The sequence below is a fragment of the Danio aesculapii genome, chromosome 12 (genome assembly GCF_903798145.1).
Source record: "Danio aesculapii chromosome 12, fDanAes4.1, whole genome shotgun sequence".
Classification (NCBI taxonomy): domain Eukaryota; kingdom Metazoa; phylum Chordata; class Actinopteri; order Cypriniformes; family Danionidae; genus Danio; species Danio aesculapii.
This window is the reverse complement of record NC_079446.1, coordinates 40,272,019-40,284,131: the sequence shown is the minus strand read 5'-3', so window position 1 is coordinate 40,284,131 and position 12,113 is coordinate 40,272,019. Positions and strand designations below refer to the sequence as shown.

At 33.6% G+C, this 12,113-nt stretch overlaps 1 protein-coding gene across 1 annotated transcript in view; it reads right to left on the bottom strand.

Annotated features, from left to right (window-relative positions):
• The window catches only part of si:ch211-39f2.3 (uncharacterized), a 52,905-nt gene extending 41,950 nt beyond the window's left edge, over positions 1 to 10,955 (bottom strand). Inside the window, exons 1-7 of the mRNA XM_056470153.1 lie at positions 10,885 to 10,955; positions 9,417 to 9,499; positions 6,557 to 6,946; positions 6,391 to 6,471; positions 3,898 to 4,302; positions 3,370 to 3,756; positions 3,179 to 3,265 (exon numbers count right to left, since the gene is read on the bottom strand). Coding sequence (XP_056326128.1) covers positions 3,179 to 3,265; positions 3,370 to 3,756; positions 3,898 to 4,302; positions 6,391 to 6,471; positions 6,557 to 6,946; positions 9,417 to 9,465 — 1,399 coding nt within the window. The 5' untranslated portion in view covers positions 9,466 to 9,499; positions 10,885 to 10,955. The remainder of the gene's footprint in view (positions 1 to 3,178; positions 3,266 to 3,369; positions 3,757 to 3,897; positions 4,303 to 6,390; positions 6,472 to 6,556; positions 6,947 to 9,416; positions 9,500 to 10,884) is intronic.
• Between the last annotated feature and the right edge of the window lie 1,158 nt (positions 10,956 to 12,113).

Below are 12,113 nucleotides of genomic sequence, written 5' to 3'. Positions count from 1 at the left end.
TGTCTAAATTTGAGCAGCTGGTGGCCAGTCTTCATTGATTTCACATATCACCAGAAACCGCAAAGTGTGAAGGTCTGATTTGCAGAGTAACAGCACAGTTTTGCTTAAAATATTGCAATGGACACAACATTATGTCATATGGTGACATATCAGAGTTCAAAAGAAGATAAAATGTTGGTGTGCATCTCGCTAGCACATCTGTGAATAAGGCAGCAAGTCTTCATAATGTATCAAGAGCTACGGTATCCAGAGTAATGTCAGCAAACCACCAAGAAGAAGAACCACATCCAACCAAAGTAACTATGGACGCAAGAGGAAGCTGTTTGAAAGGGATGTCCGGGTCCTTACACCGACTGTATCCAAAACACATACAACAAACAACTACAGCTGCCCGACTCACTGCATAATTAAATGTGCACCTCAACTGTTTCCACCAAAACTGTTGGTTGGGACCTCCACAGGGTCAATTTACATGTCCAACTGCTCACTCGTGCCAATGCCAAACGCCTGTTTCAATGATGCAGCAGGCAAAATCTTGTGCTGTGGATAATGGAGAATGTTTTCTTCTCTGACGAGATCCACCTTCACTATATTTACCACATCCTGCAGAGTTCTGGTGTAGAGCCCCAAAGAAGCATCCCACCAAGACTATTGATGCCCAGAGTAAAACATGGGGTGAATCAGTGATGGTTTGGGCTGCAATATCATGGCATTCCCTAGGCCCAATACTGGTGATAGATGAAGCATCACTGCCAAGGACTACTGACGCATTCTGAAGGACTATGTGCACACAGTGGTTCAAACATTGCATCCTGAAGGCGGTGGTGTGTATCAGGATGATTATGCACCAATTCACACAACAAGACTGGTGACAGAGTGGTTTGATGAACATGAAATTGAAGCTGAACATCTCCCATGGCCTGCACAGTCACCAGTCCCAAATATTATTGAGCACTATAGGGTATTGTAGGGGAATGAGTCAGGAAATGTTTTCCTCCAGGAGCATCACGTAGTGACCCTGAACACTATTCTGCAAAAAGAATGGCTCAAAATTTCTTTGGCCACTGTGCAGGACTTGTGTCTGTCATTCTTGAGATGAACTGATGGTATATTGTCCGCAAAAGGAAGTCCGACACCATACTAATGAATTTTAAATTTCTTCATTTTCTTTTCATTTCAGTCTGTTTATTCATTAGAGGGTCACCACAGCGCAACGCAAACGCAAACACATGGAGAACATGCAAACTCCACACAGAAATGCCAACTGACCCAGCCGAGGCTCGAACCAGCAACCTTCTTGCTGTGAGGCAACAGTGCTACCAACTGCACCACTGCACTAATGAATTATTGTGCTCTAAAACCAGGCCTTTCAGTTTCATTGTCTAACCCCTGTAGATGTGCAATTCATTTTATTTTAAAATTAATAATATTTGAAAAATAATCAGTTATTTACAGTATGCACTTACTGTTCATCTGTTTGACAAATCAGTTTTTATATATAAATTTCAGCTTTACACATGCAAAAAATGTATGGTTATGCTTAGTAAAGAGTTTAATATTTTTTCTAATAAATATCTAATGTTTTTCTACATTAACACTGATTCATCCTGGACCAGGCCGTATCCTGAGCAGCTACTGTGATGGTCATGGAAGAGTGGAGAACATGAGACTGATTCCTGTGACGCTCCAGAGACAGACGAGTCTTCACTAAGGCCAGCTTCCAGCCTCCGCCACTGAGACTGCAGCTCTGCACAAGACGTTTGGCCAGTGGAGAAATTAAATTGGTCGTGCCCAACTGAGTCTGGTTTCTCTCAAGGTTTTTTTTCTTCACTTCCGCCATTAGTGAAGTTTTTTTTCCCTCTCCGCTGTCGCCTCTGGCTTGCATGGTTCGGGATCTATAGAGCTGCGCATCGTTGGATTTGCTCTTCAGTATTTGGACTCTCAGTAGTGATTATTAAACCACACTGAACTGAGCTCAACTGAACTGAATTTAAACTCTACAAACTGAACTACACTGTTCCTATTTACTATTTACTATGACCTTTTATGTGAAGCTGCTTTGACACAATCTACATTGTATAAGAGCTATACAAATAAAGGTGAATTGAATTGAATTGAATCATTGTCATTTCCACCACACCCTGTCATTTCCACCACCGCCCTGTTATTTCCATCACACATTTTTTACATTTTTTTTAAAGTTCTTATCACACATTAAAAGTGTATTCACAATTCATGAGTTCATGCTCCATTCAATATACAGATTGAGTAATTTTTTTTTTCTAATAAGAAAAAAACTAATTAATATTAATTCTTAACCAAATTAATATAAAATTTTAAAGTGTGGCAGGTGTACAATTCAGCATTTGGTCCTAATGGACTAATTTCTTTTATTGACAAATGTAAATGTGAAATAAAAGCTGTATATTAAGATGTGGTGGAAATGACATTTGTTCAGTTCGCGATGGAAAATTTTTTAAATATTAACAATTTCTCCTCATATCTAAGTTTGTCCTCTTACAGATCTTAAAACTAGACAATTTTTTTAAACTTATGAGGCTATGCTATGTTAATTTCGAACAAGTTCATTTTACTCAACTTCACAAGGCTTAAACTGCCCCGGAGTTGAAGAATTGCCCGTAAATGGTTCTGCGTTTTGAGGAGTACTTCAAAACATATCTTATATCTTAATTTATTAAATACACAGAAATAATGTTAGTCGCAGACGTAATAAATCCGAAACGACTGGGGTTGAATGTCGACCGGGCGAAAGTTGAAGACTGAAGTGTATTTATCTCCACGTATAACGTTAAATGAGACCTCAAGCACACAAAGATATGCAACCAAATAAAGACAATTGTTTTTTGTTTTATATATAAATTAAATTGAGCATATTAAAAACATATAGGCTATGATAACAATATGAATAATTATAGCTAGCTTATAGCTGATAACGCTAATGATTTATAGCAAAAATAGCTAGTTAATGCTGTATTGCAATAATACAGTCATTGATGTTAAAACGTTAAGTGAATGTAGTCTATGAGAAAAAAGTACACCACACACTCAGCTTTAAAAATAAAACCTATTGTGGTGGTGATGATGATGATAATAATGATTATAATCAAAAAACTATGAAATTAGAAACATTATATGTAGAAAAAGTACAATACTATACCTAGATAGGGCTCAGTAGTGGATTCTACTGGTATTATTGCCACTGTTGTAGATGGCATTGTAGTTGGGATATTTACACCTGTGACATCTAAAGGAAAAAAAAGGTTTAGATTAAAACCCGTCATTTCAATCACAACAAAAACAGTTAAACAAAGTCCCAAATCAACCCCTACATGAAGAAAATATGTGTACCTGCACAGTAAGATGAACACTGTTGTGGCTTGACAAACTGATACACATAATAGTTTCCAGGACAGGCTTTGACTTGTATTGGATGAGATCTGGAACCACAGCAGTCATTCCGGGTGGGACTGCAGACTTGTCGGGTGACCACTCCATCTTCTAGTCTTGGGTGGGAGCCATTGAGCCAAAGTGGGTGAGTAGAGCCACACATGCCATCACCAACACAAAAATCTGGCATCTGGACACTCTGACCATTGTAGAAGAGCCTGTACCAGCCATTCCAGTCGACATTATAATCACACATATTACTGCTGTAAAAATTATCAGTGGCTCTCTGAGGGTCATCCAGACTGGTGTAGTAGTAGCAGGGTTCAGTATTTGGAGGGCTGAATGGAACTATAGTAAAAATATAGAGAGTGCATTATTCGTATTGTGTAGTCAACTCAAAAAAAGCTGTGCAGCAAGTTGCCTTAGAGTTTTAAGTTGAGTCAACTTTTTAATTTTTTTTTACAGTGTGTTTGTTCATGTCTCTGTTACCTGCACAGTATGTAGGCACTGGGATCGATGGCTTTGGTTTTATTAGCTTGTAGACATAGTAATTTCCAGCACAAGCTTTGACTTGGATTGGGTTGGATTGATAGGAACTGCACTGGTCGTTAACAGAGCCGTAGACATCACGAGTAACAACTCCATCTTCTAGATCTGGATGTAAACCATTGAGCCACAGAGAAGTAAAACCTCCACATGACATTGAGCTGAAACACCACTCAGGCATCTGAGCGCTCGATCCATTAATGAAGAGTCGATACCAGCCCTGCCATGCAACACGAGTGTCATCATGTCCAGACATATATCCATACAAATGCCAGTAATTGAGCGTGCTTCTCCAGTAATCATCAAGAATGCTGTAGCTGTAGCACGGATCATAACCTGTTACATTAGCTGAGGAGATAAAAAAAAGTTACTTTTTAAATCTTTTGGTATTAGTGTAAACTCTAAACAGTTGTATGGTTTATTCTTACATAGGAAAGAAATACTGAATACATAACTGTACATTTTACTTAGGCTTCTATGTTGAATCTGGGAAAGTTCAGAGATACCAAAGCAGACAAGCGTTGTGGTTAGAGTGCTAACACTAAGGCCCAATCTCAATTCTATATTTGTACCCCTACTCCTTCCCCTTCCTCTTGGCCCTTATAACCGAGGGTTAAGTGGAAGGGCTTCAAAATTTACTCCTACGAATTTGGACAGCATTACAGCACCTGCACACGTCATCATATGTCCTTGGGATCTCATGCTTCATGTGAGATCCGACGCTGCGACTGCTGTAGTGATTCCAGTTGTGCTATTTTTTGGTATTTATCTTCAGGAAATCACTGAAGGCATATATTATGTTATCATAACAATCTAATGTGGCAAAAAGATCGTAACTATACTGGGTATTTACACAGTGGCCATATTCATCTATGTAAACACACAAAAAACCACTTTAACATTATAGCAGACACTTTAAAAAGCTCATTCTCAGCCACTAGACATTACTGACAGGGTGTTCGAGTGTCACCGAGTGTCAGAATGTTGTGGGACTGCTGTGCAGGAGTTATTATTAGGGATTAAAGGTCGCGAATTTTAGATTTTTTAGCATTTTGCTACCTCTATTTTCTTACCCCTTGGTTTCGAGTGTGGTCCTGAAAAATCTTTGTTCGAAGGGCTATTCACCCCTTTCCCATTATCTCTACACCTTCAAGCTAAAGAGAATTGGGATACCCTTACCCCTTGGTGTGTACACGCAAAACAAGAAGTAGGGGTAAGAAAAAGGGCTAAGGGGTAGAATTGGGATTGGGCCTAAGTGTTTGAGAGTGGGTTAAAGAGTGTTGTGCGCTGGCAAAGGCATGCTGAGAGATTGTGTAAAGTTGTAATTCTACACAGATCTATTATGCAGGTGAAAATGCAATGACGACTTGCTTTAGCAGTTCAGCATTGATTTGTTCTTTTAGGAGAAAATACGGTGATCTGACATGAACAATGAACTTAAAAATTTTGCTGAATTTTTTTACATTCACAAAGGTCTACACTACATACTTACAGACAGGTAACATTTGATTTAGCATAATTGGGACACTTTATTTTTTATTTATGTGTTTGTCCATACAATGGAAGCTAATTGTCATTAAAACTGTTTGGTTACCTATATTGTTTAACATTTAAAATACTAGAATGTAACATTTAGGATAGTCAAGTAAGAATGCTCAGAATGGTTTGTCAGGTCATATTTACAAAGTTACAAAGTTATGCTTATTGCTGCTTATTGCGTTTCAAAAACTGTTATTCCATATACAGTAAAATCAAAATTATTAGCTCGTCTGTGAAATCTTCTGTCTTTTTAAAACAAATATTTCCTAGTTGATGCTTTAGAAAGCAAGGACACTTCCACAGTTTTTCCTATAATACATTTTTCTTCTTGAGAAAGTCTCATTTGTTTTAGTTTGACTTGAACAAAAGCCGTTTTTAAAACTATTTTAGGGTCAATATTATTAGCACCTTAATTTTTTTTGGACTGACTACAAAACAAACCACTGTTGTCCAAAGACTTGTCTAATTAACATATTTAACATATTGGCAAAGACAAAAGAACTCAGTTATTATAAATTAGTTACTAAACTAGTTACTTTGTTACAAACACTTTTATGTTTAAAACTGTGTTAAACTTGTCTGTTAAAAAAAAAAAATTGGGAAATATTTTAAAATTAATAAACAATCCATTTTGTAATGAAGCATGGAATGTCTGTCATTATATTTTACAACCCTTTCCTAATATTTAATTGTGAAAGAGCTAAAAAAAAAAGTTGTATGAGTTTTAAGTCAACGATAAATTTACACTGCAAATTTTAAAAATGATCAAAATGACAATGCCTTGGCAGTTCTAGTTTTAAAATTTAGAGATTTGTAACAAGATACAGGTAAGCACTGTTAACTATGCCACATATTTCTGTGTGTGTGATACATATTTGGTATTATTTTGCAACCTACACATTGATGAATTTATAGCTGGATGTGGAGTTGATGCATTAATAGCTGGACTTGGAGTTGTCTGGGGAAGTGAGGTGATGTCTGTAAAAAGGGAGAAAAGACATTAATGAAAACTAAACTTCATATAAATATGCACAATTTCTAAAAAGCGAGGAAAACACAGTACCTGTGCAGTATGCTGAACACCCATATTCTGGCTTTAGAAGTTCATAGACATAGTAATTGCCTGGGCAAGCTTTGACTTTGATGGGAGTGAATCTGTCATCACAACAGCCGCTCACTAAATTGGACCCACAGATCTGTATGGTTACCACACCATCCTGTACCCGAGGATGGGAACCGTTGAGCCACAGGCTGATGTCTGTGTTACAGCTGCCTCCACTAACGCAGCTCTCTGGCATCCGGATGTTCAGTCCATTGTAGAAAAGTCGGTACCAGCCATTCCAGGAGAAAGAGTCATCACAAATGAAAAAGCCATATTGATTTGTGGCTCTCCAGGGGCGATCCAGAGATTCATAGTTGTAGCAAGGATCAATGGTGACATTGCTGAAAGCACCTTTTATAAAAGGAAAGGGTCGTTGGTGAAAAAGCAACAGGTGTTTCATTAAAAAAAAAAAATAATAATAATATATATATATATATAGCCGTGCAATATTCTGCAATGTCATAACTTGAGCCTCTTCACCCTTGTGTTTTACTCACATAGAGTAACAGCAGATCAATAAACTCCCTACAGTTTGGCAAACATTGCAGCTGTTGGACAACATAATGTACTTTTGAGGGTTTTTAAGGAGAGAATGTAGTTGTTTAGATTGCAATTATGCAGTTTATTTATTTAAACTGCATAATTGATTCATCGCATCAGCTGCCGTCAGTATTTCATATTAAGCAGAGCAAAGATGGTTGACGTTATAATATACAGCCATATCACAGTGCTACACGACATTGCTCATACAGAACATAAAACTTTTTTTCTTTCTTTTTTTTTTATTGGCTTATATTGTTTATTCAAAATATTGATTTATTTACTCATCTTTTAATATGTGGAAAAATCTGTAAAGGTTTAATGTTCAATTATGTTAAAATATCTTCTGTAGCTGACACTGCACATTGAAATGATAATTAAACAAACATGCAATAAGTTGTTTGTCTCTGCAGGGATTAGGACCCTTTTCACATTCCTGGGCTTCTCAGAAGAGTAATCTTCTCATACGTGTAAACCTCTACAGTGGAGAGTGGAAACTACAACAAATGTCATGTTTGTTGCCCAAGCAGCAAGAGAGATAAAAAAAAATCATTGAATTTAAATTGCTTGACAAAAGATGTTGAAAAAATAAAAATAACAAACAGATGCATGTCAGAGATAAACAAAAATACGTATGCACACACACCAATATAAATTTATAATTTAAATTTTATAAAAAATATACAATAATGCTACATAAAACATCCACATGAGGTTGAAAACCGTGAATAACGTGAAATTAACTGTCAGTCCCATATGCTGTACTGCAAACACCTTGCATAAGCAGTAATTCGTTTCATGTAATTTGATGCAAATATGATATAATACATACGCAAATTCTATTTGTCACCATAATCCCTGTAAGAAGTCTATAGTCTGTGGTACATGCCTTTAATGTACCCCTTGGCCACATATGTCAATGTCCCCCAATAATGTCAATAGACTGGACTTAGCTGGACTGGTCCTAGCAACTGGCTAAATGTTAAGGACTAAGTAAAATTGTTTCTACTTTATAATTAATGTTCTCAACTCACAATACAACTTTACAATGAGTACAATTGTTTGTATTCAATACTTTATTATTATTATTATTATTATTATTATTAGTATTATTATTATAATTTCCCATTTCCCATATTTGCAATGCCTGTATTTTTTTGTAGTCCACTTAGAATCCAACATGGAAATCTTTTTTGTTTGGTATTGGCATTGATTGTTTTGAAATTCAAATGGCACTTAAATGCCTGTGTTTTTATTTCTGTAATAAATATGGTGTTTCAAAATTGATCATGATTAATTACAAAAAAGTGTGATTAATTAGGTAATTTTTTTAATCAATTGACAGCCCAAATGTTTATATTACCACATATTTGAAGTGCAAACAAATGCAATTGCACTTAAAAGCATTATGTGACACTACAACAGCAGTATTTGCTAAACTATAGTGAGTTTAGTCTTCTGTCATGACACTTGCTGAGGAATGACACTTGCTGAGCTGGTTTAACACTTTCATTTCATAATTTGTTCTGATTCATTCCTACACTGTAAAACATTATATGAACAATTAGTCATAACAGCACATTTTTAATTCATTGTATTAAACTAAGTTAATCAAGTTCTAACTTCATTTCATAAGCTATGCAAGCTGTTTTAAGTCAGTTTAACATAATTTTAACAGTTTAATGGACTCATGAGGTTAATTTGATTCAGCTTACAACTTTAAGGCAGCCAGGTATAGTTTACAGTGTATGGAATGTATAGTGTATAATAATAATGTATAATAATAATGTGTAACTAAATCAAATCTTTTAGATTTTTAGATTTAGTGTAACTAAATAAAATCACTTTTAGTTAACTTAATCTATTTCAGACTCTAAATGAAGTGTATTGTTGGTTTACATAATAAGCATTATGAAAATGATAATAAACAGGACAAAAATAATGTTAATAAAATAATGTAAAAAAAGTAAATTATTTATTATGTAGACAAATAAATGCAATATTGACAGAAGCGATCAAACAGAAAGTAATTTTATTACTGAAGGATACCATCTAATCAGTTCAAACCATACTTACAGGAAACAAATGCCAGACATAATTCTGGTTTCTATGAATCTTTCTAGAACAGATAAATATTTTGGGTGCCGCAATATCTTTTACAGCTTACAGATCTTTTATAGGTGAGCAATCAAAAAGTTTCACATTTATAACTAAATATAATATAAAATGACTAAATATATAATCAATTGTAACATATTTTACATTTTAATGAAACTCTTACCATTAACCAACAGGAGTAGTGACGCACACAATGAGATTGGAAGCCTCATTGCGGGAGACTGCTCCTAGAGAGGTCAAAGTGGTCTGTAGAAATGAACACAAAATACATAGACAAATGCATTAATGGTCAAGATTTTAAGTATTTATTTTAAAGTATCTCTCTTTTTTCATCAATGCTGCATTTGCATGACATTAATACAGCCTGTGAAAAAAGTAAAGTAACTTGTATTCTTGTCACAGCAGACGACTTGAACAGGAAATCTAGTCTCCAGTGTTAAATCTTATCTGTACTATCTGCTCAATAAATAAATACAGCTTTGGTGGACATAAAAGACTTCCTGATAAGAAAGGAAAAGAAAAGAAAAGAAAACACATTTTTGTGTCAGTAACTTTACCATAACCTCAAAACTGTCAAAAAACAAAACAATAAAACAATCAGCATTTTCTATTTTCTGTTAAAATGTGACCAAAAAAGGAAAAAAAAAAACTTTATATCTTAAAAAAATTTAAATGAATTATTAAAGTATTTGAGAATGTGAAATTAGTTATATAGTTGTAGTTCTAGTAGTTATTTTTAAGCTTTTAACATAAACACACATATACATATATACTTTTTCCCCAGTTTCTGTTTAACGGAGAGAAGATTTTTTTCAACACATTTCTAAACATTTTTACACAAGTTTTAATAACTCATTTCTAATAACTGGTTTATTTTATCTTTGCCATGTTGACAGTAAATAATATTATGCTAGATATTTTTCAAGACACTTCTATAATGCTTAAAGTGACATTTAAAGGCTTAACTAGGTTAATTAGGTTAACTAGGCAGATTAGGGTAATTAGGCAAGTCATTGTACAGCAATGGTTTGTTCTGTAGACTATTGAAAAAAATAGCTTAAAGGGGCTAATAATATTGACCTTAAAATATATATATATATTTTTTTAATTAAAAAAAAAACGCTTTTATTCTAGCCAAAATAAAACAAATAAGACTTTCTCCAGAAGAAAAAATATTATCAGACATACTGTGAAAATTTCTCAGATCTGTTAAACACAAGGGGGGCTAATCATTCTGACTTCAACTATATATATATATATATATATATATATATATATATATATATATATATATATATATATATATATATATATATATATATATATATATATATATATATATATATATATATATATATATATATATAAATATCTTACTTTAACTCTGTGTACCTATACAATGCTGAGTTCTGTATAAATGCTGCAATTACTTTAACTAAGCAATGCACACATGTATTAAAATGTTTATAGACTAAAGAGAAAATAGTAATATTATTATTATTAGATTTTAATTAAAATAATAATAATAACAATAATAATAAAAATATTAATAATAATAATAATAAAATACTCAATCAAAACATTGTAAACAATAAGTATAGTCAGATGAGATGAACGAGTAGTAACTTCACCTGAGTTGCTGCTGCAGAGTAAATCAGAATGATTCTCACTTCATCAGTTCAACCAGAACACAATGAAGCTGAACTGCACGTTTAATGTGTATTATTGATAAATGTGGGTGGGCCATTACGGGTAACCATTCTCAACAATAACTTTAAACCAGTTCTTCCATTAGTTGAATGCATGGCATGTTGTGCGTTTACCTGACTTTAAATGCTCTTACTTCCTTGTATTTTTGAAGGAACAGAATCTAGTCACGTACCAACCTTAAACCTTATATCTAGTATTTGAATTTTACAGTTATTTCATCATCTAGCAACAAAATCTGCTATATAAAGCACACAAATTTACAATTATTTTCTTTGTGAACACTATTTTTTACAGGAGTAGAAGGTAGAATACAGCACAAGCATGCCATCCATGTATTACAGTATATCATTAGATTCAGGTTTAATTAAACTATATCAAAATATTATATATTTTGTAATACGAGACACAATACATTACAAATGGTCTAATGCTGAGAGTTCGGATTTAATATACAGTTTAAAATAGCTGCTAATTGACTATACAGTATACAGTGGATTTACTATATAAAATAATATAGCCTAGCTGCTGATTTACCATACACTATAATACCTGCTAATTTACTATACAGTATATAGTGTATTAACTATATTGTATAATATAGCTGTAAATTTACAATACTTTCTATAGTGGATTTACTATAGAATATAATAGCTACTAATTTACTATACAGTATGTAGCGGCATTACTATACAGTTTAAAATGTACTATACAGTATACTGTGGATTTACTATACAGTATAATATAGCTGCTAATTTGCTATACATTATGTAGCAGCATAACTATGGTTTAAAATAGCTGCTAATTTACTATGCAGTATATAGTAGTGTTACGATAGTTTAAAATAGCTGCTAATTTACTATACAGTATACGGTGGATTTACTATAGAGTATAATAGCTAGTAATTTACTATGCATTATATAGCGGATTTACTATACAGTATAATATAGCTGTTTATTTACAATACAGTATATAGCAACATTACTATACAGTTTAAAATAATTGCCAATTTACTTTACAGTATACAGCAAATTTACTATAGTTATAATTTTATATATTGTTATGATATAGCTGCTAATTTACTATACAGTATATAGCGAATTTACTGTACCGTATAATAGAGCTGCTAATTTACTATACAGTATATAGCGAA